This window comes from Puccinia triticina, chromosome 18A (assembly GCF_026914185.1).
Source record: "Puccinia triticina chromosome 18A, complete sequence".
Taxonomy (NCBI): domain Eukaryota; kingdom Fungi; phylum Basidiomycota; class Pucciniomycetes; order Pucciniales; family Pucciniaceae; genus Puccinia; species Puccinia triticina.
Genome location: NC_070575.1, coordinates 3,891,978 through 3,919,753, shown reverse-complemented (window position 1 = coordinate 3,919,753; position 27,776 = coordinate 3,891,978). Strand labels below are relative to the sequence as shown.

At 50.9% G+C, this 27,776-nt stretch overlaps 3 protein-coding genes across 3 annotated transcripts; 1 reads left to right on the top strand and 2 right to left on the bottom strand.

The window, feature by feature from the left end:
- Positions 1 to 12,568: 12,568 nt before the first annotated feature.
- PtA15_18A424 (uncharacterized protein) lies at positions 12,569 to 15,141 on the bottom strand (the record flags this gene model as incomplete). Its single annotated transcript, XM_053164961.1, has 15 exons — positions 12,569 to 12,665; positions 12,726 to 12,736; positions 12,798 to 12,952; positions 13,020 to 13,110; positions 13,170 to 13,231; positions 13,308 to 13,388; positions 13,458 to 13,480; positions 13,540 to 13,559; positions 13,636 to 13,681; positions 13,742 to 13,800; positions 13,868 to 14,099; positions 14,159 to 14,273; positions 14,353 to 14,429; positions 14,497 to 14,901; positions 14,957 to 15,141. 15 exons carry the CDS (start codon positions 15,139 to 15,141, stop codon positions 12,569 to 12,571), a joined length of 1,659 nt encoding a protein of 552 aa, XP_053028919.1.
- A 1,236-nt stretch (positions 15,142 to 16,377) lies between these two features.
- On the bottom strand, positions 16,378 to 18,156 carry PtA15_18A423 (uncharacterized protein; the record flags this gene model as incomplete). The annotated part of the gene is made up of 9 exons (XM_053164960.1): positions 16,378 to 16,549; positions 16,610 to 16,830; positions 16,901 to 16,981; positions 17,046 to 17,189; positions 17,251 to 17,269; positions 17,336 to 17,355; positions 17,426 to 17,590; positions 17,659 to 17,876; positions 17,928 to 18,156. 9 exons carry the CDS (start codon positions 18,154 to 18,156, stop codon positions 16,378 to 16,380), a joined length of 1,269 nt encoding a protein of 422 aa, XP_053028918.1.
- A 6,697-nt stretch (positions 18,157 to 24,853) lies between these two features.
- PtA15_18A422 (uncharacterized protein) lies at positions 24,854 to 26,205 on the top strand (the record flags this gene model as incomplete). The annotated part of the gene is made up of 5 exons (XM_053164959.1): positions 24,854 to 25,163; positions 25,259 to 25,327; positions 25,602 to 25,731; positions 25,792 to 25,946; positions 26,054 to 26,205. 5 exons carry the CDS (start codon positions 24,854 to 24,856, stop codon positions 26,203 to 26,205), a joined length of 816 nt encoding a protein of 271 aa, XP_053028917.1.
- Positions 26,206 to 27,776: the final 1,571 nt, after the last annotated feature.

The window sequence follows — 27,776 nt, the reverse complement described above, 5'->3', positions numbered from 1 at the left end:
CAAGAAACCGTTTCGGCCAATACAACCGGAATCTTCTCTTTTAGGTGAAATTGATTTGTCGAATCGGCTTCAGTTCCCAAGAAGTTCTTCAGATGCGATAGAATGCGTTTAATCGCTAACTCCGCCGGATCAAAAATCGAGATTGTACTATGAAGATCCGGGCTACCTACCAAAGAGCCAGACAGGCGGACGAAGTTATTGATCTGTCAGTTACATGCAAAGGCTAGGTGGAAATGGTTGGTAGGAAGGAGGGATACAACTCACCTTCGTCTTTTGCCGCCACGTAAATTGCTGATTGTTGAGATTCGCCCAGCAAGTTTCACTTCTCTGTAACTTTGTGGCAAGTGATGCTTGTAGGACCGACCCGACCGAGTGAACCGCGACTACGTATACCTGCTACAAGTTGGAATCAGAAAATTTAAAAACAAAATCACAAACTCATCAAATATTTGGTGATGACGTTTGATTGTTCGCTTCGATGTTTGGGTGGCACATCCTTTTCAGCTCATGCTCCGAACTCGTACAGAGTCTATCATTGCACAAAACACATTCCTCATCGGAGAATGGGTCCTCATCACCTTGTACATACTTGTGCTCTCTTGTGTTAGCCAGACTCATGAAATTGCCAGGTATATACAGGATTCTTGACCTGCTTTGAAACTTGGGATACTTTTATCTTGCTTCCACTAACATTTTCCTCGAACATTCTCTGCTTACGCTACTCTAGTCACTTCAACAGCACAAAGCCAAAATGAAGTCATTCATTAATTTAACAGGGCTCATACTTATCCAAATCAAAAAAGGCTCATTGATGATACCACCAGATCCAACTGGTGGTAAAGCAGGAATTCTTAACTTTGATCATATCCTATCAGGAGATTGGCATGAGATATGTAACTATCTCTCAATGCCCCCAGTTTTGACCAATGATGTTTTCAATCCCTCTGGCAATGAACAGGAACTGCAGCCCCATCTCACTATGCTCACCTCTGGGGGTCAACTCATTCCTACAGGAGACCCTACTGCTAATGAGCACCCTACTTCAACCGCTACCCAGGAATTTGATTCTACCAGCAACCAGCATTATGGTGGTGATGCCGTTCCTGAAGGCAACCCCACTCCTGCTGACAACCTTTTTTATAATGCTAGCCCTACTTCCGCCAGCAGCCCTTCCAGTGACGGTCATATTTTTGATGATAGCCCTCTTTCTAGTGGTCAATTTATGTCCAACAAACATGATTTTCTTATTAATTCCAAACGGAAGTCCCATCAAACAGTCTCTGAATGGGAAGAAAATCAAGATTTATTTCAAAATAGAAAGAAGGTTTTCAAGCAAAGCCAGAAGAGATTGTCTCAACCTCAAGGAGACATTTCAAGAATCTTGGCAGAATCTGATTTCAATCCCAATAGTCTAAAAGAAAAAAGTAGCCAACTAGCAGAGAGATTGGGAGACACAATCCAGGCTAAAGATTATGGGTGGTTTGGCCAGAAAACCAGAGTTTCAGGAAATGGATTGGTTAATCTTTTTGATGAAGTTGATATTGCTAGAAAAGCCCCTGAAGATAGAAATATGGCAGAAGACCAAGAATTCATGCACTCAAGTCATATTGAACAGCTTCCCATATCATTGAATCCCATGAAATTAATAAGCCCAAGGATGGAAGCATCCCCTAAATACAACGTAAGAATCAAAGCTAGGGACAGAAGGCTCAAGATTGGAGAAGAAATTTTGCACCTAGCAGAGCAGCAAATAGATTTTAAACAATATCCACTCTTTTCAGATGAAATGCATAAGTTACAAAAGAAACTTGATAAATGGACAGCAGACACAACAGAACATAAACCTGACTCCACAGTTGCACGCATCAGGAATTATGTTGAAAACATCACAAAGATATCAACTTTCCTCATTATCAGACTTGTCTCAGTTCTGAATGGTAGAACAGATGAACTCATAAGAAAGACAGAGGTGGAAAATATTTTGAATTTTATGAAAGATTTTTGGGAGCAAAGAACCCAAAAGGGTGCAAATCAACATGAAGAAGATCTTTGGCTATTGAAGATTTCAAATTTGATGGATCCAAATGATAAAAAAAGTAGAAAAAAAACTTATACAGGTTTACCCCTTTGGTTTTCCACTTCTGAAGACATATTCAAACATTGGTCAAGAAGAAATATGCACAAGTTCAAACAAAATGTTGTTTTCAAAGCTGATGGAAGGTATAATCAACATACAATAAGAAAAGCAATAGATACTATCTTAGATTGTGGAAGAAAACAGGTAATCTAACAGCAAAAAAGTTGGGAAAAATTGAAAATATCTGTTATACATAACCCTAGTGATTTTTTTCTCCCAGTATCTTAATTTTACAGATGTCCTTTGTGCACTGCAAGAAAATTGTTTTGCACTGCAGAAGTAATTTTCTCCCCCCTCCATTAAGTTTTGGAACCCACTGTTTGATTCAAAATAATGACAAAATATATATATACATAACAAGGGCATAGCCTCCAATTTTGGGGCTCCAGGGGGTGTGTACCTGACCCTTTTTGGGTTGACTTTTGTCTCAAAAACTGGTTTTTAACCTGACCCGCCACAGATCCGCTAGGTTTTCAGGTTGGGTTTGGGCAGCCTATTTTATAATCAGGCCAACCTGAAACCTGACTATGGTGCCTCCAACAGTCAAGTTGGGGGCTTTTGGCGCCTAATAGGTTGGTTCAAACCAAGAACCATCAGGTTATCCCATGACCCAAAATAGTATGACATCAGGTTGGGTTTGGGCATCATATTTTCAAATCTTCCCAACCCAACCCAACCCGCCCTAAATGTTGGGTTGGGTTTGGGCACTGCTTTCCAACCCAAACCTAAGGAATGTTGACCGGTACCCATTTGGCAGTACCTGGCACCTGTTAATAGTCATCCCACATCAAAAAGAAAAACCCAAGTGCACTGGAAAAGAAACTCAAATGATGATTTGAAATTGTAATGAATAGTCCTCAAGGATGTTGGTGCCCAAGTATCTCTTGTTCTCTTCCTTTTGAAAACCAAGAATAATTGTACAGGTTTATGTCTAGATAATAAGCCTGCTTTCTGCCAACTTTACACACACTTAATTCCCTGTTGTCAAAGCAATTTTTTCATAACTCAATATTGAAATCAAAGCTCTTCCTGTTTCAATTCTCCTGCTTGATTGTTCATTCTAATTTATTCACTTTCAGTTGCCCACATTCTGGTACATACCCAGCCTGCACAATATGTCTGGACACAATCACTAACTCCATCGGTTCTTCTCCTCCATCTTGTGCCCCTGTGAGCCTTTCCAGCTGGTAGTAAGGATGATCATTGGTACCCGGGGGGTACCCGGCACCTCTTGCACCAGCCAGACACCAGCTGGGCGGTGCCGGGTGTCTGTTTTGGGACAGAAATCCAGGAGGTACCCTGGTACCCTCTGCATGTACCGCCTCACCCCTGTAATATTCCCATGTGCGGCAACAAGACTGTACAATGGACCTGTGATAGGGATGATAATTGGGCAGGCTTGGGCCGGCCCGGCTCAGCCCGGGAAGTTAGTGGAAGGGTTGGGCTGGGCCAGTTCCTCTCAAATGCCAACCCAACCAAAAACTGTTTATGACTCGGGCCACAGGCTGCCGGCGGGCCCCAGCCAAAAAAAAAAATAGTACATTTTTTTTATTTTTAACATTAGTTTTGCCTTTTACTACATTATAATGTGTTCCTACCTTATAACAAGGGAGGGGCAACCTGTCCGTTTGTGTGCAAACGGACAGAGGTCCTGTGACACTGTTTCAGACTTGTCACAGGTCCGTTGTTCGCATACATATCCGATTGCACTCACCACCTCAGATCAACCCATCATGGCATCCAACCGCAAGAGAAACAAGCGACCTTGTGCATCATCAAGCTCCTCCCCTCAACCTTGCAATCGGGATGACAGCCAACCCACTATAATCCAACCACAAGAAATCAATCCACTCATCACTCCAAGCAGCACTCAGCCCCCTTCAGAAACAAATCATGAAGCAAGTGACGCACAGGAGCTACGTGTTGACATTGAGAGGGCGTTTAGCTTTGGAGGTGATTATTTTTCATCCAAGAGGCACCGGCTCTTGGCGCAGTCACTAACTAGGGGGATGGCTGTTTCCTTCTATTCAAAAAATGGGATGATCAAGGAGGGTGCTCTTGCAAAGTGGAAATATAGAATTCAGACTGCCAAGAAGGCAAAATCCAAGAATAAGGGTAAAAGAAAAGTGATAGAATTAGATGATTAGTGATGACCAAGGTGTTAGTGAAACTTTATGCAATTCAGAATCAAAATCAATGAAATTTGCACTTCTGGTACCGCTGGTACCGGCAGTAAGTACCGCCGGCACCAGCTGGGCGGTGCCGGGTGCCCATTTTGGCCCAAAAAACACCCGGTACCGCTGGCGGTACCCAGGTGCCAATGATCATCCTTAGCTGGCAGTAAGCCTTCACAACCCAGATAATCCATGGAATAAAGTGCAAGCACATTGGAGGATTCTAAATGAATGAGACCAGCAGCAAAGTCATGTTTTGGGGCTGGCAAAACTTATTCTCAAGTCCCTTGAGACTTTGTTCATACTAGGGTGCAGGATGTGGTTGGCTGATTGGACAGCATGGCCCCAATTTCCCCTCCACCACAGCATTATCTATGACTCCCATTCATGCCAGCACATGTCTATATCCACCAGGGGAGATTCTGACGCACTCTCCAGAGAGTGCCATACTGTACCCTTTTTCCGCAACTGTGCTGGATGCCTTTGATGAAAGTAGTGCAAGAATTAATGAAAAATTCTGGAACTAATCCACAAATGATTTGAAACTGATCCTGGATTCAGTCACAAACCATCCAGAAGTCATGCAGAAGTCAACTGGAAAACAACTGGAATGTGGTTGAAACCACTAAGACACAATGGCCACAATCAAAGCATAATTCCATTTGAAGTGTTTGGTAATTAAGATGAATGATTGGGTTTCAATTCACACTATTGATATGCGCATGAAGGTGGTAATTGTTTTCACTTTTCTAATGTAACTGTCATGTGCGCGTGTGTAAGTTTGCTAGAAATTACAGGTTGGGCCTCCCGCGGTTCAACAACATGTACATCCCTGTTAGAATGATGTGAAAGGCCCATCTGAATTGGCATATTTCCCTAAATGAGGCCAGTATCATCTAGAATTGAGCCAAAAAAGAATGAAAGGAGGGTGAAAATATGAGTCAAGTCAAGCTTGGAGGTGTGTGGTCCCAGATTTAAGGTAGAAATCCTGGCTTCTTAACATATATAAGCTTGTGAGTTGTTTTTGTGTTTGTTTGTTTTCCAATGTCTCCATGCACATGCATGTGAGTTTTTTCCCACTTTGCCAATGTCACCTTTGTGCACGCGCGTACATTAGGGTGACAGATCACTGGAGGCGCCTTTCACAGCTCCATTACAAGTAAAAACTGGTCAGAAAGCCATGAAAGCCCCGGCAGGTCACCTTTACGTTGTTTGGAACCCCTTTGACATAGAGAAATTGATCAACAGAAATTCACCATAAATGAGTAATAGTTGGGCATTGATTAACTATGATTTCATGAAAGATTGTAATTAAATTATACTTAGAAAATTAAGTGGTTCTATACAACATTGCACAAGGTCCTGTGATAATTCCGCATCACTTTTGACACACTTCCCATTGACTTCTGAAGAATTTATCAATCATTTACTAATCCACATCAGACCCATAACAACATAAAATTAGACTCTGGCACTCCCTGGAGAGTGCGTCAAAGTCTCCCCTGGTGATCAATGGTCTCCAAAATTGAAATCATAAATTCATAAACATAAAATCATAAGCGACTTTGGCTGGGGTTATGTAAGCATGTCTCTGCCAAATTCACTGATGATTTTATGATTTTAATTTTGAAGACCACTAAAATTGAAGGGTCATGCTAAATGCACCCCAAGAAATTACTTCATGTACACCAATAAAATGGGGTACCATGAGGGGTACCCCAAGAAAGTTGGGGTTCACCATTGTGCACCCCAAGTGCAATGGGGTTCCCACCTGGGCACCCCAAATATGTTGGGGTGGGGGACAGAAATCTCATGGAGAGGCTACATTTTGGGGTATAGGTTCCTGTACCCCAGATAAAATGGTGTACATTGTGGGTGCACCCCATATTCACAACTGGTCAACAAACTCGCACCCCAATTTCAAGTATGCAGCACAGCTTTTGGGGTGCATACAAACCCCAAGATCGGTGTGTATTCAAGAGCATGTACCACAAACAGTTTTTTTGTTTTTGAGCATTATTTCAACATTATTTCAACTTCAGATTGATAGTGAAGAAAGAAATAAAAACTAAAACACTATGAGATTGAGGTAAGAAAAAAAACTACAACCAAAGGCCGTCATCAAGAGGACAAAGACTGCGTAATCCCATCGCAGTAGAGAGCACGGCCTGCCTGGATATGATTCAACCAACTTTTTGCATTTTTAGAAGTCACTCCGTTTGCCAATATAGGAGGCGGGATGGGTTTGACACCATCCTTTCCCACCACATTGGCTAAAACCCAATGATTGCCGTTGACATAGAGCAGATAAACCGGGTCAGATTGGCCCGAGGGGCCAACACGTAGCGGAAGGAAGGTGCAGGATTCTTCATTAGAGAGGAAAACAATTGGTCGCCCATAAGCGTTTGCGATTATCTGACCGTGACCTAACTTGGAAAGCCATTTGTTGGGCCCAATGGCTGATTCCTTGCATTCCACCTGTAGGCCTTCAAGAGCGGTTTTCATGGGTCCTTTGCCGCCCTGTAATTTTGTGTAAACATTCTTGTAATCGGTTGCTTCTTTGATGATCTCTGTCCTGACTTGGAACCACCCGTCTTCTTCGTAACCAAGCGCTTGAGAAACACAATGAAAACCACAATTACCATTGGCGGCGGGATCGTAAACATTGGGAATGAACTGTTGGAGATGTTTGGGAATCTGGGATATGTATTCGGGCTAACCAATCAAAGCTCAAATAAGCACAATACCAACAAAATACACAAGTTTAAAAGAAAGGAATACCTTAATGAGACCTGCCATCAGCCCATCTGGCCCGGGTACCGTCGTTTTTGAAACTAGTTTCTTGGTATTTTTCAGTTGTGTCTCTAGTTTCTCCATCATCGTCGCTGTTGCTGCCATCATTGTTGCTCTTGCTGGAAGATTCTGTGTTTCCCGTGTCCGAATTTTCACTGTTTTCAAGCGACTTGTCTTCGGAAGGGTGAATATCTTTGCCGTCTATCTTGACTCGTTTGGATTGCTTTTGTCTGGGCGCCTTCAAGGCATGTTTCTTGGCCGCATTCTCACACTTTAGCTTTGCTTCAATAATCTGAAAACTGGAAGGATCTCTCTTCGTGGATGTGGAAGATTGTTTCTTGCCCAAAGGCCAACCTTTCTTTTTGGTTTTGACTTCGGGAGCTTGCACTGCAACTGCAATGTGAGTTCCTGCAATGATATTTTTGATTTGATAAAACAAATCCACAATTTTTGTTGGTGTTTCGTGCGAGAGCGCCACGGCAAGCATCTTGAGTTCTTCATCCAAGTCGATTTTGGGTGTGTCAGACTTCTGAAATGGCACACGTTTTTAAACTCACATCAGTGATTGGATGGGATTCTTGTGGAGAAAGTAGGGACCTACCGTTTTCTTGGGATTATACTTCAGATGCCACTGAAGGTGGAAATCATCTGGAGCCAAAGAATCACCGCTTTCCAGGATCTCTGCAATCTTATGCGTGCATGGTATTCCAAGTCCGATCTCTACTTTATGCGAGCATGGTTCTGTTTGATCGAAGTCCTTGAGACGGTCGAATTGCTGGAGCGATTCCTTGAGTGCAAATGTCGAGATGTTACCAAGAAGTGGGATGAAACACTTTGGCACGTTCACAAGAGTCTTGACAGTATCCCAAACAATTGACTCGTGTACCTGGTTGATTTGTGAGTCAACTGCAAGGGCTAATGACTTGAACACTGTTAGTAAGTCCTCGGTCGAGTTTTGGATGAAGGTTTTGAGGTAGGCATGGCCAGATTCAACACAAGAGGTGTTGAGGTTTCGGAGGTGGGGATACTGACAAGCCCATGCCACAATGAAGAGCTCCTTTACCGGGAGGATCAACGTTTCGATGTATTCCATTACAGCTGGACGTTTTGCAAGATGTTTCCTCAGAGCTTCAAGCCGTTCCAAATATATCGCAGGGGTTTTTGCTTGGGTGACTTGGCCCCAAACCTTCATGAATTCCTTCGACGGATTGGGTTTTGGTTTTTCTTGAGATTTGTTGTTTAACGATCAAGGTTTTGCTTTTTCTGGAGGTGGCGCAGGGAAATATCGTTTGCAATTTGTGGTGATGTTCTTGTTAAGGTGCCAAGTACAGAGATTCGCTCGAGAATCAGGAAAAACTTCGGCCAAAGGGGTGCGTCAGGCGCTGTTGCGATCGGTGATGAAAACTTTTGGGATCCGTTGGGGTCGCCAGACATGCTTCCTAAGGCTGTTGACTGCCCATACATAGCTCGGTATGTCTTCGTGAGCCATAACACAAAAACCAATGGAGAACAATTGGTTTGAAGCAGCCTGTCCAATGATGTGGAGCAATGGCAGATCACATTTGATGGTCTTTTAAGTTGAATCTAACAGTGCCACGTGGTGATTTATCCAAGCAAGGTGGATTGAGCCGGGGTGAGCAAAGAAAATGTTTTCAATTGCACCAGTATCTTTTACTTTTACATCAAAGGACCAGTTGGATTCCTTCAAAACACACAAAAGAGCTTTGGTTGGCAATCTTCCGTCTAAATCCTCCTGACAAATTTTTTGGAGTGCATTGCTAACTGTCTTGTTTGTTGCAAAGGTTTTGTTATCGGAGGTTTGGAGTTGGAGTAAAATCTGAGCCGGCTTCAGATTTGATTGTGACAGCTTTCGAATTTCCTCAACTTGATCTGGAAGAAGCTGTTTGTGCGCGGAATGGGAAGAGGCTCCAGCTGATGCTTCGTGGTTGTGCTCGCCATGTCAGATCTCTAAGGTCCACGTCTTATTGGTAATCTTTTTGCTGGTGGGAATCGAGCCTTTCAGTTTGAACGGGCACATGATCTTTGATGTCGCAGTTTTGCGTCCAGACTTATTCATTAACGAGCCACAAAATTCCCCAGAACGATCGCACCGGATGTATATGTTTTTGTTTGCATTTGAGAGGGCCTTGAAGATCACATATCCATGATGTCTGGCCCAGTTTTGACAGAATATCACCAAGTTGTCCATGGAAACGAACTGAGCAGAAGGGGGAGGTTCTAATGGTTCTAAAAAATTAATATGAACGATAAATTGAATTTCAGCTTTGGTTGCTCTGGGAAAATAATCCAATTGAGAAAATCTTACCACCAGTCGTGTAATTGTAGTCTTTGAGATTGGTTACCACACCATTTTGAGAGGTCGGATTGGTGACAAGAGTATCATATTTGGTTGCTTGATCCGCGGATTCTTCCAAAGGTGAAATCGATTGGGCCGGAGTCGTGGATGCAGCTGTTTGAGAATCTATTTTTGCCAATCAAGCAGTTGCAGCCGGTGTATCATCTGATTGAGACAAGGGAGGGATGATCAAAGACAATGAATTTGATGGAGGAGGTGACGGAGCCAAGGGAAGGTCCGAGGGAGGAGCCAAGGGGGGAGCAGACGGTGAGGGAGCCAACGGGAGAGCCAAGGGAGCCAACGGGGGAGCCGAGGGAGCCAATGGAGGAGCCAAAGTAGCCAACGGAGGAGCCAAGGTAGTCAACGGAGGAGCCAAGGTAGCCAACGGAGGAGCTGAGGGATTGATTGGACGAGCCGAGGGAGGCCCTGGACCAAAATGTGCAAGAAGTTGTTGCATCTGTGCCCATACCTCTGGAGGTACGGTTATGCCGGTGGCTAATGGGGTGCTTGCAATGGTTTGTGATTTGTTTGGTAGGTTTGTCATTTTTGCAGGTGAGGTCTGAGGTTTTGGCTTGCTTGGTGGTGTTGAGTTCTCTGGGCTGAAGTATTTGCGGAGGGATCTAGTACATCGGAGACCGGTGAGATGAGACTGAGTTATGCACTCCAGATATTGATGGGTTGGTGTACGCGGGTGTGACACCCCAGATATATCTGGGGTTCCAAGCAGCTCACCCCTTTCGTGGGGGGTCACTCTATCATGAATTGGGTGTGGGGTATATGCACCCCAGCTATGATGGGGTTCCGGGGCTGTTCACCCCATTGATTTCATTGTGCTTGGTGTACCCTAGGGCTCACCCCAGGAGGCATGGGGTACAGGGGACAATACCCAATTTTTACTGGGGTGTGTGGATGTACACCCCAATTTATTTGGGGTATGGATGGACTGCACCCCCTTTTGGTGTGCATGAAGTAATTTCTTGGGGTGCATTTAGCATGCCCCAAATTGAAAGCATACATGCATGAAAATAAAATCACAAGTGACTTTGGCTGGCATTATGTAAGCGTCTCCCTGCCAATTTCCTTTATGATTTTATGTTTATGCATTCATGATTTTCAATTTTGAAGACCACCATCCTAGTGTAAAATCTGGCAGATTGCCCAATGCTTGATCACGGTGATCAAAATTGCATAAGCTTTTTTTGCATAAAATCATAAACTGCAATTTTGGCTGGGAGGTGTCACTTTAAGTGTTTTCTGCATGCTGACATCTCCCAGCCAAAATTGGCCTTATGGTTTTATGTGAACAGTGACATATGCAATCGTGAATGCCGTAGATGCTTGCAGGGTGAGCAGGGTGGGGAGCCGGAGCGGGAAGGATGGCTGTGCTGTACCCAGTAGGCCCCTAACTTAACACAAGTCCCCCCTGGTGGGAGGCTTGCTGTGGCTGGCCGCAAAGCGGCCCCTCCCGCAGGGAGGGACTTGCGCGCAATGTCGAAATTTTGGCTGGGAAAGAAATCACAAATGGCTGGAGGGAAAACATCAACCCTCAGCCAGCCTTCCCCTCAGGTCCTGTGGACCTTCCCCAGAGCCAAAAGATACTTCTGGACCTCAGCTTTCATTTGGCACAGGTCTCATCTCCTCAATCCAAACCATTTGCACTGTACTACTGCTTTAAAAATAAATAAAAAAACATGAAGAAATGTAAACTAAGGATGCACAACCATCATGCCTAGTGGATCCTGGATCCGCAAACCCGCAGATCCTACACTTGTAGTGTTGCATTTCGTTGAGGATAGAAAAATCAATTGTGCATATTATCAGAAAATCCAAAAATGGATCTCCAGAGCAATGTAATATCCTTCAGGATTCCTTCGACCTTCAAAACGGATTCCTTCAATCAGTTTTGGAAATTTTTGCTCAAAAGTTTGGGTGAGGGTGTGCATCAACACTGCCAATGAAACTGTCTATGCAGTTTTGTTTGTACATATTTTGCTGATTTTTAAATAAATATTTGGTGGTTTTGGGGTTGAATATCCTTCCTTTCCCTGCCAGACTCCAGACATTAGGTGTAAGCCTCTCCTGCGGAGAGCCCCCCGGGCGGGGTCCCCCGGACCCTCCGTTTGAGAGGCTTAGCACCATGGGCCTCAATTTTGAGAAATTCCAACTTTTTTTGCCCTGTACACAAAAATTGAAAACTAGGGGAGGGTGCAAATGTTGAAATTCTTCACATTTGGGCTCAAGCCTACATCTTGGCCAGGCTCAGTGTTTGTCCCAAGAAATTTTGAGGCAAATAAAGTTGGAAAATTCCAATTTTCATGCCCTGTGGTGCAGGCCCTTAGTTAAGCTAGAGTGGGCCCCACCCAACGGCCGCCAACCCACAGAGAGATTTTATCTGGCCAAGCAAACTGAACACACACCTCCCTCCCGTGCTCGGACTTGCACCCACTGCTGGGGCTCTCACATGACGAGTGCCCGCCGGCTGGAAAGCATGAGGCCCCCCAGAGCACCCCCAACCTCTCCACAACTGGAGAAGCCAACAGCACCTCAAGAACCCTCTTCGGGGATTATCAGCTTGAAATCGCTTGTAAATCTGGCCAATGCATCGCAGGAATTGCAGGTTGCTTGCCGCCGCAGACCCTCATCACACCCCCCCACACCCCTCAAAGCCCCGGCAGAGACCAAAACATGGGGGTCCTGAAACACCCGTACAAGCCTCAATAATGCCACTTTCGACATAGGTTGTTTGGGAATGATAGGCAAGGAGGTAGGCTTCCAGGTGCCCGATTCGATGTTCAGGTGCAGGTGCTGCAGGACGTCGGAGCCAGAAACCAACAAGGAGCCAAACACCAACAAAACATCCCAAATACCCCGTTGGTCTCAGGCCACGCGACCCCGACTGTACACGAGTGGAGCTCGCTGGCCACGACCCCCGTCAGAACGTCCCCACGAAAACACGTCGCGGTGTGTTTCTTTTTGGATAGAAGCGCGGTCAGGACGTGTATGATACACACCAACAAAGGGTTCAGAAGAATAAGCAGCGGGGAAGGCGGAAGTTCTATAGAGAGGTCGAAGCTGGGGGACAGTCCCTGCGCGGGAAGCCCGGGACGGTCAGCCGACGAAGGCGCTGTCGTCGAGCGTGAGGCCGAACTCCTCCCTGGCGAGGGTCTGCACCTGGCGCTGGAGGATGTCCTCGAAGCCTTCGCGGCTGGGGGGGCGCATGGCGGGGCCGGGGGCGAAGGGCGCGGGGAGGCGGCGGGCGAGCCACCATTGGCGGACCTGCTCCGCATCCTCGTCAGTCTTTTTTTCCCTTTTGTAGGGACGGGCGAGGGGGACGGACCCGGGTGAAGAAGAAGCCGACGTCGACGAGCACGAGCATTGCCCGGAACGTCCACAGCTTCAGCGTCCCGTCCATCCACCGTCGCGCCGTCGTCGTCAGGCCTGCGTCGCGCGGCCCCAGCGGCGGGTTGATGGCCATCCCCGCGGCCGCGCCGTCTGCACACACACACACTCAGTCAGCGATGGGCAGGCAGCGATGGGGGGGGGGGGGCGTGGGACGGACGGGCAAGGATGGCGAGCCGGTTGGTCGGGCTGCCCAGCACCTGGTTGTTTCCCTGCATCATCCGCATGCACCGCACCACGAACACCAGCTCCTGTATCCCCACACACACACATCAGTCTTGCTCACACGCCGAGAGCTGGAGCGGCGTACCCGGGGGATCAGCGCCTCGTTCGCCAGCATAGTCTTCAGCGTCGCCTTGATCTTCAGACTACCTGTGCACCCCGCAAACGCTCAGCCTGGCCCGCACTCGACAAGGGCAGAGAAGAGAGAGAGAGAGACGCCGCTTGCTCTCGTACGCCGACGCCGGCGGCCCGGCGCCGCCCGCCCGGGGCTTGCGCGCCGCGAACGGCCGCATCAGGGTCGCCGAGGCTGCCGAAACACGCGTCAGGGCCTGGTCAGTCGGGACGGTATCTGCTGGTCGGGGACAGGAGGACTCACCGAACAGGTCGCTGTTGGCGATCCTGGGCGGGGCACAGAACAGGGTCAGCGGGCGCGGAGAGACGAGGAGAGGGGCACGCACCCCCATCCCTGGGCGATCCGCTGCCGCCCCCGTTTCTTCCCGCGTCAGTGCGCCGAGCAGCCCATGAGAGAGAGCGAGAGAGAGAGAGAGACTTACGTCTATGGAGGCGGAGTCGAGGACGAACAGGCTGCGCCACAGCTCGCTGTGCAGGCCGGGGTCAGCCTCGCTGTGCGGCAGGGGGGAAGAGAGAGAGGGGACTGACCAGTAGTCGCGGCGGAAGGTCTCGGGCAAGTGGATGTACAAGCCGTGGTCGATGAGCGCCTGTGTGCACGCATCAGCAGGGGGTCTTTCGGGCGGGAGCAGGGGGGGAGGGGGGGGGGGGGCGGACCAGTTTGGGCTTGCCGGCGTGGGCGAGGACGAGCAGGTTGCCGGGGTGGAGGTCGCAGTGGAGCCAGCCGAAGCTGAACACCATCGTCGCGAACAGCTGCATGGCGAGGTCCATGACGGCCTTGGGGTGCAGGCGCTTCTCGGCTAGCCGGGCCGTGTCCGTCAGCCGACAGCCGTCGTCGACGAGCTCCGTCGTCAGCACCCGGCGCGTCGTCAGCGGCCAATGCACCGGCCTGGGCCCCGCGACGAGTCAGTCTTCTGGCCGCACAGGAGGATGCGCCCGGAGACTCACGGGACGTAGATGTGTTCCCGCAGCCGCGCGTCGCTGGCCACCAGCGCCGCCGTCCGCTCGGCGTTGCGCGCCTCGCACAGGAAGTCGGTCTCCTTGCGGATCTGGTCGGAGACGTCTGGAGCGGCAGCTGTCAGCACTGCTCGCGGTGCGCGCGCGGGGGGGGGGGGGGGGGGGGGGGGGGGGGGGAGGCTTACACTGGGCGACGAAGTACACGGGCAGGTCGAAGACCTTCTCGTAGACATACAGCAGGCTGCGGTAGGCGAACAGGTCTCTGCAGAAGTGGATGTGTGAGTGAGTGTGTGTGTGTGTGTAGGGGAGGGGAGGGGGGAGGGGCTGACAGCTCGATCTGGATGGGGATGTCGGGGCGCTGGACCTTGACGGCGACAGGGGTGGCGGAGCCCTTGAGGGTCGCGCGATGTACCTGGGCGATGGATCCGCAGGCGATGGGTGTGGGGTCGAAGGTCTCGAAGTGGCGGTCGATGCCGCCGGGGAGCTCGCGGCTGCAGACCTGGCGGACGAGCTGGAAGGGCATGGGGCTGGCGGCGTCGAAGATGCTTGCAAGGGCGTGGGTGTAGACGGGGGGCAGGAGGGCGGCCTGGATGGCGATGGCCTGGCCGAGCTTGATGTACAGCCCGCCGTTGCGCTCGCAGCAGGCGGCGAGCCGGTTGGCCACCCGGGCATGCAGCTCGTCGGCCGGCCGGTCGGGGCTGAAGTTGAGCTTGTAGTCGACGATCGTCAGGCCGCTGGCGGGAGGAGCAGTCAGCGTGCTACCCAGTGCAGCGTGGGGAGAGGACTGACGCATTGTAGGCCAGGCGCAGGGTGCGGGCGACGGCCTCGGCGTAGAGATAGCGGTCGGCGGCCCAGCCGAGGCCGAGGAGGGCGGTGCCGAGAAAAAGGGTGCGGTGGGGGAGTCTGGGGGGCGCGGGGGGTGGAGGGAGGCGGAGGGGGTGTTGGTGGGCTGCCCGGCGGATGAGGAGTGCCATGGCTGGTAGCTGGTTCGCGGCAGCTGCTTCACCACCTAACTTAACGAAGTCCCTCCTCTGCGGGGCTGAGTGGGCAGCAGAGTGACGCCGACCGCAGGGAGGGACTCACGACCTATGTCGGGGTGCTCGCCTGAGAGCATCGGCCAAAAGCCTGGTTCAACTTCGAGACCCTGTAGCTCGCTTGTTGTGCAAGCTACATAAATATGAGGTCCCGAGCATCGACAGATGCACCTGCACCTCATCTGTCAGCTCAGATTTTCAAAGGAAAAAGTATAGCAGACAAGCAAAGCCGAAATAAGAGAAACAAAAACTTGACCCGCACAGGCCTGCGGGGCCAGGCACCGCCTGTGAAGACCGCCGTCTTGAGTCTGGGTGGGCTTTACAAAAATTTGTCGAAAAAAACTTGAAAAATGTGATGTTGATGTGATGAGCTCAAAAAATCAACAAATATGGTGTTCAAAGTTGGTTTGCATAATTTTATGCATGCATAAATCATAAAATCATAAAATCTTTTTTGCAGGGGATATGACTGTCTGATTATGTAATACAAAATTTCCTCACCAAAATATTCTTATGATTTTATGATTTATGCATGCATAAAATTATGCAAACCAACTTTGAGCACCATAAAAGTATAAAGCAGCGAGCATTTCCACCGCGGGCCCTAAATCGGGGCCCTACACCACGGGTGCAGTTCGGCATCGCCAGGACGCCCGGAGTCGGGTCACCCGCAGGATGCAACCCCAAGAGGAATACAGCACCACCTGGGCGTCCAAATCCATTTATAATATTGCGCCGTTGGGACGGCGCTGCGCAATGCCTTCGCGATGACCACACCCAACAACCCAGGGATGTGCCACCGCTGCCACCCAAATGCCAAATCCCAGGAAGGATGCCGCTGCCCCATCCCAGAGATAGCCGCCCCGGACGTCCACTCGCGGGATCTGGATACAGGTGGTTGCCTCATGGGTAACATTGCAACATCCCCTGGATGCCAAACGCATTTATTTGGGTGTACGCATGATACACCCTACCCATCCCCACCGCGGTATCAAATTTGGGCATGCGGGGAGACCGTGAAAGCCTCTTGGCAGCGAGAAGGGTCAAAAAGAAATAGGAAAGAATGTAATTGCTCGGGAGCAGGGTCCAAAAAATAAAACTATTTACAAAAACAAAGTTCTCATGGGCACGGACATGCTTCACAAAAGGGAAAGATTGGAGGGGCATTCCAGGCAATCAGCCATCGAGGCCGGCTTCCTGCTCGACAGGCGCGTCATCAGCGGCGTTGGCCAGCATCCGCTCCTCCACCTCCTGCTCCGTTGGTAACCTGATTGAGTCGGGGTCCATTTCTGTGAAAAATTGCTGCCCAAAGGTAGCATGATCATACGAGAGGACTAGCTGATAAAACCTGGGAATGTTTTTGGTTTCATCAGCACCCAGGTTTGAAAATACGACCAAAATTACTCACGCTGTACGGTAAAGGCGGCCTTTGCCCTGCAATTCAAGCAGATGCATGTTGATGTTCTTCCACTGCCTCCCCGCGTCCCCCGGTCCCCTGCCAACGTACTGTGTTATGGTATGGATCCGGAGATATGCAATGCGCGCTTTGAGGTGAGATTGATTGGCCCTATCGTCGCCGCCAGCCGCCTCTGGGTGATTCGCATTGGGGGGAATCAAGCTTGTCCTCATCTGATATCGAAATAAGTAAGCAACCCAAAAAACAACACCCAATACAAACACCGAAGCAATGATCACTCACATCAGCAATCAATGATGACACACTGGGCACCGGGTGTGTTACATCCCCCCTCCCTGGACCTGGCTGAATAGCGCACAAAAGCTGAGCCAGACCACGAAAGGTGTGTCAGTCACCGTTAATGAAGATGATGGTTTTCGGAACATACCAAGTCTCTCAACCTGCACCGACAATGCCTCAGCTTTCTTCGCACAAAGCTCTCAAGACTCGAAACTGCCGCCGGATCGCCATCCAGGTAACCGCGGGGCAGGTAATCTCTCTTGAACTGATTGTTTTGAGCATTGATGTGATCCTGTGTGGTGCAGAAACTCAGTGCACATCATGAGACAACATGTGCCACAGGAGATCCTTACTAGAACCAGAGTCAGCAAGCTTCAGACTTGCTGAGGCGCGCCACGAGGGGTGTCAGACCCGTAAACCCTGAGATTCCTGCTCAACAATAGCTCGTGGGCCCTGCGCTGCACAAACAACTACAAATGGCTCCTCAGAAGATGTTGCAAAAGCTCTGCATTCATCAAGAGGGCTTACGGTGAATACAGGAACGTATTGCCAGTTACGCGCTTGATCTGCTGCTGGTGCCTCTGCTGCCGCTACACCTCGTGGTACAGCTACCTGCTGCCGCAAGCGATCGATCTCCTCACGCATTGCAAGTATGATATAAATCGTCACAACATATTGCCTGGGTTGAGGTACCTGTAGAAAGAAGAGAGAGGTCGCATTCAACACAATGATTCGAGGAAACAGCACTTAAGGCTACTTACATAGGCGAGCTGCTCCCCAACCTCTGCATATCCGCCCGATAACTGAAAAAATTGTTCAATCTCGCCGAGATACTCGTCATTGACAGGTTCGTCAAAGTGTGTCATCCTTCGAACAGATTGTGGCCATGATTGCTGCCCACCCGGCACAGCCGGTGAGACAGTTGGACGCCGAAAGTTGAGGTCCACGCCAGCAGCAGCCTGCACTGCAGGTAAAATGGCTGTAAAGCAGTGTTAGTTTCAATCAGCACTTGTACCTTGTATTCACTCACCCGGCCTAGTGGGTCCACCCAAAGTGGCTGGTGCCCTCGCAACATTAGCAGCAGCAGCTGCTGCCGCCGCAACCGATCCTCTCAGTGGTGGCGTATAGGTAGCTGCCGCGACTCGTCGGCGATGGCTCGCGGGGCGAACTGGGCCTGCATTGGATGCGCGGTTGGCCCCCGGAGTAGCAGTGCGGCTGTCGTCGGAGTTGTCGGAGTCGGATGAATAAAGATGAGACATCGCGCTGAATCTGAATACAGTGAAAGATGAGATGGGAGAGGATGGGAGGCAAAGTCGAGTTTGATTTTGGAATGAAGAAACGGAGTGGTCTGGGGAGAGTTGGTTCCGATGAAGCATGGCTTATATAAAATTTACTGCGTGCAACGAATTGAGATCATCTCTGGCACACAAGTGCGCGGAAATCAGGCCCAGAGTGTGCATACCAAAAACACCGGGCAATGGTGCATCCAGTTGCTTTGGCCATCACATTACCTCCAATGAGCTGGTAAACCTCCCAAATCAGATGCATTTTCCCTCTTTTTGGGCAGGTGAAATGGTGTGAAACCGTGGAGTCGCTTCAAATTGTTGCTTGCGAGCGAACTCGGAAATTAAACATTGAGAGCTAACTCGGCAATGCCAAGAGGTTCCACCATCCAGGCGGTGCGCTTGAAATAAGCACTCCAGGGCGCCTCCGCAGGGGGAATGGGTGAGGGGTCGGGCTCAGATTGATTGCCCTGTTTTGCTTTTCCATGGTCGAATACAGTTTATTTTTGTGCATTTTTTTTTGGTTTTGTATTGTTCGGAGGTGACATTGGAGAAGCTCTGGGCTTCTGGGGCACTTTCTCACGCTGTGGGGTTTGAGGCGGACCCTTCCATGCCTGTCAGGCGTCTGGGTAACAGGTGGACGGCGCCAGGGCATTCCTGAGAGGCTCCAATGGCGGGGGGGTGTCCTGGGTGGGGAGGAGCGTTGTGGGACTGTCGGAGCGCTGCTTTTGGAACACCCTGGAGGGAGCAGCATAGTGTTGCTTGTATACTATCGCATGGCCAGCAGAGTGCTGCTCTCCTGCTGGCTGCGATATGTAGGGATGATCACATGTTGCTTTGGGGTTTTGGGCAGCGGCCCGGTGCTCATCCGATGGCACCTGTGGGACGGGGCACCTAGGTGACGCCCAAGGCTTCTCCAGGACGGCGGGGGGGCAGTGGCATCCAAAGGACGTTGCAATTGTTACCAAGTGCCCCGCCTGTGTAGTTGGAAATTTCAGGAGTTTACCGCCTCAACCCAACCCACCGCAGGCGCTATTTGTGTTGAAAATTTACGGCCGTCCCTAAATATTGACCTCGAGTCCCTACATGTAGGGACTCACTAGGGACTCATTCACCCCCACCTCAACTCCCTTTCACACACCAAACTCCTTGTGAAACTACAGCTCACACCCCCAAATGTACAATCCCTTCACATGATGGCCAAGTCAGGCCGGCCATCAAGAGGTACTCCCCTCAATGGCAGGTTCCTTCCGGTCATCGAGAGGAGTACATACTCCCTTTGATGGCCGGTTCCTCCGGTCATTGAGAGGAGTACATACTCCCCTTGATGTCCGGTTCCTTTCGGTCATCAAGAGGATACTCCCCATGATGACCGGAACAAACTGGTCTGTTCTGATCATCAAGGGGAGTTGGCCGTTTTGTTCCAATTATTGAGGGGAGTATATACTCCCCACAATGACCGAAACAACCCGGATTGTTCCGACCTCATCAAGGGAGGTACATATTTACTCCCCTCGATGGCTGGTTCGTTCCAGTTATCAAGAGGGGTATATACTCCCCACGATGACCGGAACGACCCGCTTTGTTCCAATCATCAACAAGAGAACTCCCTTCGATAACCGGGTGGATTTGACGGGGGAGTGGACCAGGGCGACGCATGCCTTTCATGACTTTTTACAGACTCTTGCGGTGTATGCCGCAGCAGTTTGGGGCGCTAAAACTGGCTGCGCACTGCCAGAGATCATATTTTAGCGCCCCAAAAATACCGCCCGCGGTGGAAATGCTCTAAGTTCCGATAATGGGGGGGGGGCAGCGTTGAAGCTGCAGGCTATGTAAAAAATTCAAAGAGTGATTTTCCATCACTTTTTGGTGGGTCTCCCACCCAAACAGTCGCTTTAGCCGTAAGAGCATCCACCACCGTCTCTGTAAACCCGCTTGGTAAGGCATATTTACCAAGCATGTTAGCCATTTTCCACCCCCGTGCCCTCTTTAGGGCTTGTTAGCTAAATAGTTGCTCGGTAAATCTTTAGGGCTCGCTAGATTTACCCATTGCGACAGAGCCTCTGTAAGGGAAATTTTAACAAGTCTACCGACTGCCCCCCGCACCCCCATGGGCCATATGTCTTTTTCATATGTGCCCCATACATTCGAGTACATACATCCCTCCAGCACCAATCTCATCATCACCCCAGCTACACCTCCTTGAGGTTGTGCCCCATTTGATGACTTGTGAAGACCGGTCCTTGATAGAAAGTTCATTGAATCAAAAGACTGCTCTATCAATGGCCGGTCGGTCATCAATTGAACGGTCATAGAATTGGACGTAGAATCAAATGACCGCTCTATCAATGACCGGTTGGTCATTGATAGAATGATCACATCAAAAGACCAGTTGATCATGGATAGAACGGTCACATTGAAAGACCGGACGGTCAGAGAATCAAAAGACCGCTCTATCAATTACCAGTCTTTTGACTGGTTGGTCATCAATAGAACAATCGTAGGATCCAAAGACCGCCCTATCAATGACCGGCCTTTTGACGGGTTGGTCATCCATAGAACAGTCACATCAAAAGACCCATTGATCATCAATGGAACGGTCATAGAATCAAAAGACCACCTATCGATGACCGTTCTATTGATGGTCTGTGTTTTGATGATGAGTCTTTCATGAAAGACCTGTGCATTGGTCTTTCAATGACCAGTACTCGATGACCCGGAATAGGTATGAGATATGTGTGTTGTACATACATACATGAAGTAGAGTGCTGTGTTTTATGTTTACTACAGAGCGGCCCCGATGGACACGAGGGTGGTGATGGTGTCTTTATCTAAACGTGCGCTGCCTACCGAGCCAATACCTAGCAACGAGGGAGGCTTTTTTCTTTAGCTAAGCAACTGAGCCTCGCGGGACTCGCTGGCTAGACGACAGGGGTACTTCCTGCCCTGCCCGTTTGTGGAACCGACGAGAGGAGGGTAATCCGTGGAGCCAACAAGGATTGGCTCGGTAAGCTTGTTGGTTCCACGAAACGCTATTTTTCCACGTGGAACCGATGGGCTTCACACTTTTCCCCGTCGGTTCCACGATGTGCCTTCCTGGCACGCTGTGGTGTGCCAAATGTGTTTCAAGTATCAAATCACATAAAGTCACAGTTTACTATTGAGAAGGAGACATATTTCTAGATGTACTATTGTATAATTGGATTCTACAGGTCATTTAACCCCTAGTCACTCACTGGAACCACTGGGCTAGCTGCACTCAGTCAAAAGTTACTAGTATTATACTGTGTTCATAAGCATAATTACATACTGTAGAGATATTTTGATAGTACATAGTATAGAATTAGACTCAAGGACATATTTACAGTGTATGTAGTGGCGTGGTTTGGCTCTGCCCATGGCATGGTTCCACCTGTGGACAACTCCATGATTGTTGTTTGGCTCCACCCACGCACCACAGCATGGTTCCACCTGTGGACACCTCCAGGGTTGTTGTTTGGCTCCACCCACGTACCACAGCATGGCTCCACCTGTGGACACCTCCATAATTGTGTAGGCGCCATGGACACCACCACGTGGACACCACATGGACACCACCACCACAACCACGTGGACACCATATGGGCACCACCACCACAACCACGTGGATACCATCACCACATGGACACCTGTATGGTGGTCACACCAGAAAAAATCCCTCACAAGGATCCCCACCAGCAAAAATCCCTCACATTTTACTACAAAAGGAGGACCTTTCCCCTCCTCAGTTTCAGCATGCCACTGAGGCAATCCTAACCAGAACACACATCTCACTCAGAGTTACAAGCCTCATCCACATAAATCCAGCAGTGTGATCTCAATCAAGTTGCCCATCAACATCTTTCATGCCTCAGAGTAGTTCTAAGTAGTCAGGTAGCTAGTATCACCACTTGTGCTCTTAACAAGTCAGAGTGATCTTAACCCATTGTGCTCTTAACTGAAGGTTAAGGAAGAGGGCAAAGACACCTTGAATAGTTCACATATAAAATCAGTTCTCTCAGAAGTTTTGTATCAGTTTATCTCCACCTTTCATATCACAAACATATAAAACATATCTTACGTTAAAGACTCATTTCCATTATCTGACTCAAGGCTGCTGTAAAACCACTCTAACTCCATTTCCCATACAAAATCCACTTTCCGCTGAATTCAAGTTTGATCTAGGTCTGATAAGAGACTGCTGCACATAGTTTTCTCTATCATTAGTTTTGCCACAACAATAAATAAATTTGTTGTGATAGCTCTTGTGTAGTATCATAGAGGGGCAGGTCTTTCAAACCACCCGTAACAGTTGTAATAGCTTCTTACATCTTTGAAATACTATAACTGGTATTTCCCCCTCGCAGAACTGCCACCCGTCCCAAAGGAGTTCTCACAACGCGTGGAGACCACGTCAGCTCGTTGCTCACGTCAGTTCCACAGCATTTTTTTTTTTTTTACTTCCAGCCAAGACCACCTCAGGCTGGTCTTGAGGTTTTGAAAGTCTGAAAAAACTTGATTTTGAAGAGAGGGAAAAAAAACTTGAAAAAAAAAACTTAAGAAAAAAACCTATTGCAAACCCAATTGCAAACCATTGTTTGGGGGGTTGATACAGTGTATAAAAGCATGATATAGAAATGTGACACTGCAGGCATCTCAATGTCGCTGCGGACCGCAGCAACATCTGACGATTCAGTGGGGATTCGAACCCCGCGCGACAAGTAATGCAGCAACACTTGGCTGTCTGATGGACAGCCGGCCACCGGGGTATGTACACACAACGCACCTCTCGATGGCCGGGACAACGACCGGTCACCGAGAGGAGTACGCACTCCTCTTGATGGCTGGCCCAAGGACCGGCCATCAGGAGGAGTCATTGTGCCGGCCATTGAGAGTTGTCCACACTCCTCTCAATGACCAGCATAATGACTGGTCATTGGGAGGAGGAGTCCACACTCCTCTTGATGACCAGCACAAGGACCGGTCATTGGGAGGAGGAATCCATACTCCTCTCAATGCCAACACAGGCTGGTGTCGAGAGGAGTACATGCACCTCGATGCCTGGTCTGTGCCGTTCATCAAGGGAAGTGTGTATGTACTCCTCCCGATGACCGGGCCTTGGGCCAGCCATCGAGAGGAGTGCGTACTCCTCTTGGTGACCGGTTGTTGTGCCGGCCATCAAGAGGTGTCTGTACTCCTCTTGACGCCGGTGTGTGCTGGCATCAAGAGGAGTGTGGACTCCTCCCGATGACCGGTCCATGAGCTGGTCACCGAGAGGAGTGAGAGGAGTGTGTTATAATCCTCTTGATGGCCGGCACAAGGACCGGTCATCGAGAGGTTGTTATGTATTGGTGGCCGGCTGTCCAAAGGCAAATCGATCAGCCGGCCAGATGACGCTGCAGCTGACGCTGCATTCTGATATGCAGCGTCATGATGTCGCTGCGGCCCGCAGCAACAGCGAGATGCCCGCAGTGTGAAATGGCTGCGTTGCAGTGTAGCACTCCCTCTCACCCAGGCTCCCTGTGTTTGGTGTGGGTTTGAGTCCCAATGATGACAATTTTTGTCAGGCTCCTCCCGCTAAATTTTTCAGCCACGCCTACGTGGCCACGTGGATTCCACAGGTACACATCTGTAAGTATCCGTGGAATCCTTGGGGCCATCACGAGGTGCCCCCGTGATCCACTTGGTGGAGGTCACGTGAACGTGTGGACCAGCAGCCGCTGGTCCGACCTTGCGCGCGGCTACCACGTGGAGTCCTCGTGGATTCCGCGTGATTTCCCCGTGGATGGACTCCCCGGGTCGAACTTAGCTAAGTCCCTCAATCGGAGGCGCGCGAGCGCTGTTGCGAAGCGACCCTCCAAAGGAGGGACTTACGCCCTACCTCGCAAAACAGTAGGCAGCAGAAATCCCATTTGGCTGGGGAAAATTTTCAGAATCTTCAACTCTTGATATCTCGACTCAAGTAAAAGCCATCGAGAATCTGAGCAGACAGATTTGTCCGCCTACATCTGCCCTTTCACTTTCCACCTTCCTGAGGTCGGATCCCTCCAAAAACACTCTTGAATCCCAAATGAAACAAAAAGGAGTTCATGGGTTTTGGGAGGGCATTGTTCAAACAGGCCTGGGTCAAAGCCATACTTTTGACACCTGTCAAAACCTAGCAGCTCTTATTTTTTTTTTTAAAAAAATCAAGCTCATGTGTTACAGATAAAAGAAAGATACCAGCAGAGAGCCATGCTTCTTGGCTATCTCTTGAAGCAGCTGACTTGGCCCCAGCTGTCCTTGCGTAGCCTCAACGGAGGGACAAGCAAAAAAAGCTGAAAACAGACATCTGCTGCCTACTCTTTTGCGAGGTAGGGCATAAGTCCCTCCTTCGGAGGGTCGCTTCGCGACAACGCTCGCGCGCCTCCGATCGAGGGACTTAGCTAAGTTCGTCCCCGGGTGTACCTAAAGATTTACCTCGACAGTGGTGGATGCTCCAAGTCCGCCAAACTTAAGCTCCACCCAAATGAGTCACCCCCCGGACCACCACCCGAACTCCGAACTCCGACCTCCCGCATGGGGAGGGACTTTGATAAGTTAGCTTCACCACAAGCTACCCTCCTCGGGGGATCTCCTTCGCGCCTCCTCGGAGTTGAGCTCGCTGCCCACCACGATGGCCCAGCCCCTCGCCCCTGCCCAGCTGGCCCGCCTCCAGCCAGCCGCACTGCTTGCCGCCTGCCGAGCCGCCGCCACCCGTCCAGGCCGCCCCGCCCTCCACCACACCCGCCCCATCCACACCCTCCCTGGTCAGTCCACCCCACCCCCACAGAAACAGAAACACACACTCACAGTCCCATCTCCAGAGCCCATCGCCGCCGCCCACGCCTCCGCCCTCGTCTCCCGCGGAGACACCGCCGTCCTATGCGCCCTCACCCTCGAGACCGCCGTCCCCGACCCGGCCGCCCCCACCGCCGGCTTCCTCGGTCCGTCCCTCCCCCCCCACCAGCACCACCCACCAGCTGACCCCCCCCCCCCCCGCAGTGCCCAACATCGACCTCGGCCCGATGTGCTGTCCTAGGTTCCGCGCCGGCCCGCCCAACGACCAGGCCCAGATCCTCGCCGCACGCCTCAACGACCTCCTCCTCGGGTACGCCCGCCCCCACGCTGCCCCTGCCATCCCCCCGCTCACTCGCTCTCCCTCCAGCTCCCGCTTCGTGCCCCTCGACGCCCTCGCCATCGAGCCCAGAAAGGCCGTCTGGGTCCTCTACCTCGACATCGTCTGTCTGGCCAACGACGGCAACCTCTTCGACGCCGTCGTCGCCGCCGCCGTCGCCACCCTCCGCTCCGGTCCGTGTTCTCCTCCCCCCCCACACACATCGCCGCTTCTCTGACCCTCTCTCTCTCTGTGCGTGTGTGCACAGCCCGGATCCCCGTCGTCGCCTTCGACCCCGACCGCCAGAAAGTCGTGCTTGCCCACCCCACCGCGCCCCAGACCGTGCCCCTGCCGACCGGGCCCCCACTGACGGCGCACACCTTTGCGCTCTTCGACAGGTGCCCGTGCTCCCTCTCTCTCTCTGTGTGTGTCCAGCCACTGACAGTGCGCGTGCACAGCGGGACAACGATCCTGCCCGATCCCTCCCTGGCCGAGGAAGACCTCGCCCACGGCTCCCTCTCCCTCGTCCTCGACCCCGCCCGCAACATCCACGCCCTCAGCTTCGTCGCCCCGCCCCAGCCCGACGCCCAGCTGCCCGCCATCCTCGACGCCTGTCTCGCCATCATCCACAAGAACCCCCCCTCCCCCCTCCCCTGATCCGCCCCCCCCCCCCCCCCCCCCTTGTCATCCCTTGTTCGATGCCCCTGGGGCCCACGTAAGCATCTCCGAACTCTGCGCCCCCCCGAGAGCCCGCAGCCGGACGCGGCCCGCGCTGGCGGCTCGTTCCCGGCGCTGCTGGCACAGAGGCCACCGGACATGTGTGTCAAGGGACCCATCCAACGCCCCTCGTCTGTCCACAAACAATCCCCTAGATCCGGCTGGGCAGGCGGGGGGACCAGAGCGGCCTTGCCCGTCCCCACGATCGCCCCTGTCTGGCCGCCTCTCCTGCCCCCGGCTCGTCCCACATGGGGGAACGAGTGCACCCTGCTGCTCGACACCGCGGGATGGCGGCTGGGGCCTTGGCTGCGGAGAGCCTACCGGGGGCTCTCGGCGCGCGGGCTCTCACACGTGCACAGTCTCTGGGGCCGTTCATCGCCGCCTCTTACGCAGACCGGACCCAAAGGGCTCTGTTGCCCTGCGGCGGTGAGTCCCTGGGCCGGCCGGCGAGGATGCGGAGTGTTCACCCGTTTCCGGCCCGCGACTCAATGAATTAGGTTTAATCTGCCAAGTGTGTAAACTAGTGGGTCCTGCAACTCAATGAATTACGGTTGGGTCCCGCGGCTCAATGAGAGTTATGGCGCTGTACATGTGGTTGGTGCACCTGGTAGCGCTTGATGTGGATGAACCCGGATAAAACAGATATATGGTGTTGCAAGCGCGTCTGGGCACTTACCCAACTCCCGCTTGGCCGAGTGCCTCCGGGGGTTGGGTATGTGCCCAGCGGGCTTGATCGGGCAGGTTGCGCGGGGGGCAGAGCTTGGCACACAGCCAAGTCCCGCTTGGCCAAGATCAAGCTCTGGGCCGATGGGATCTGTGACTTGGCATGCAACACGCCGGTCATCAGACGCCGGCCCTTGTCTCTGCCTCGAAAGGCAAGAACGATGTGCCCTCGAGGAGGGGAAACGTTCTCCCTTCTTGACATCGCACATCGGACATCGACAAGGGAGCTTTTCCTTCTTGATGGCCGGTCTGTAGGCTGGTCATTGGGGAGGAAAGACTCCCTTTGCGGTGGGCGATACTAAGTCTTGTATTGATCATCAAGAAGGGAGTCTTCCCTTCTCGATGACCAGTTTGTAGACCGACCATCGAGGAGGGAAACTTCTCTCCTTGATGGCCGGCACAGCGTTTGGCGTGCGTGGCACCCTCGCTTGAACTCGGCCCAGCGGGGCTTTGTCCCAAACCACCCCAGCTTTGGACTGTGCCAAGCGGGGGTTGGACGTGTGCCACCCACGCTTTGGGATCGGCCAAGCTGGCTTTAGGGTCGGCCACGCGCGCTTGGCCTTTTTTCGGCCAAACTTTGGTGAGTGCCCAGACGCACTTGCAACACCATATTAGATGAGGAACAAGCTCTACAGCTTGTTCCCGACTCAAATATGGTCTCGAGGGCTGGCGAGTGTCACAGACTGTAACCTGACATGTCAGGTTACAACACCCACCCCCTCGCCCAGACTCGAGACCCTACATACAAACTGGTCTACTCATATGGGCGAGAAAGAAAAAAAGGAGGAAAGAAAAGAAAAAAAATTAAGAGACAAGGAGAGAGAAAGAAAAAGAAAAAATAAGAAATAAAAAAGGAAGAGAAGTAAGAGAAGAAGAAAAAAAAATTAACCAGGCCGCAAAAGATGTCCTCTCATTTTTTGAAACAATTCAGGCGGCAGACTTTTAGTGAACACATCTGCTTTCTGATCCTCGGTGGGGACCCAAGTCAAAGTCGTCAGTTTCT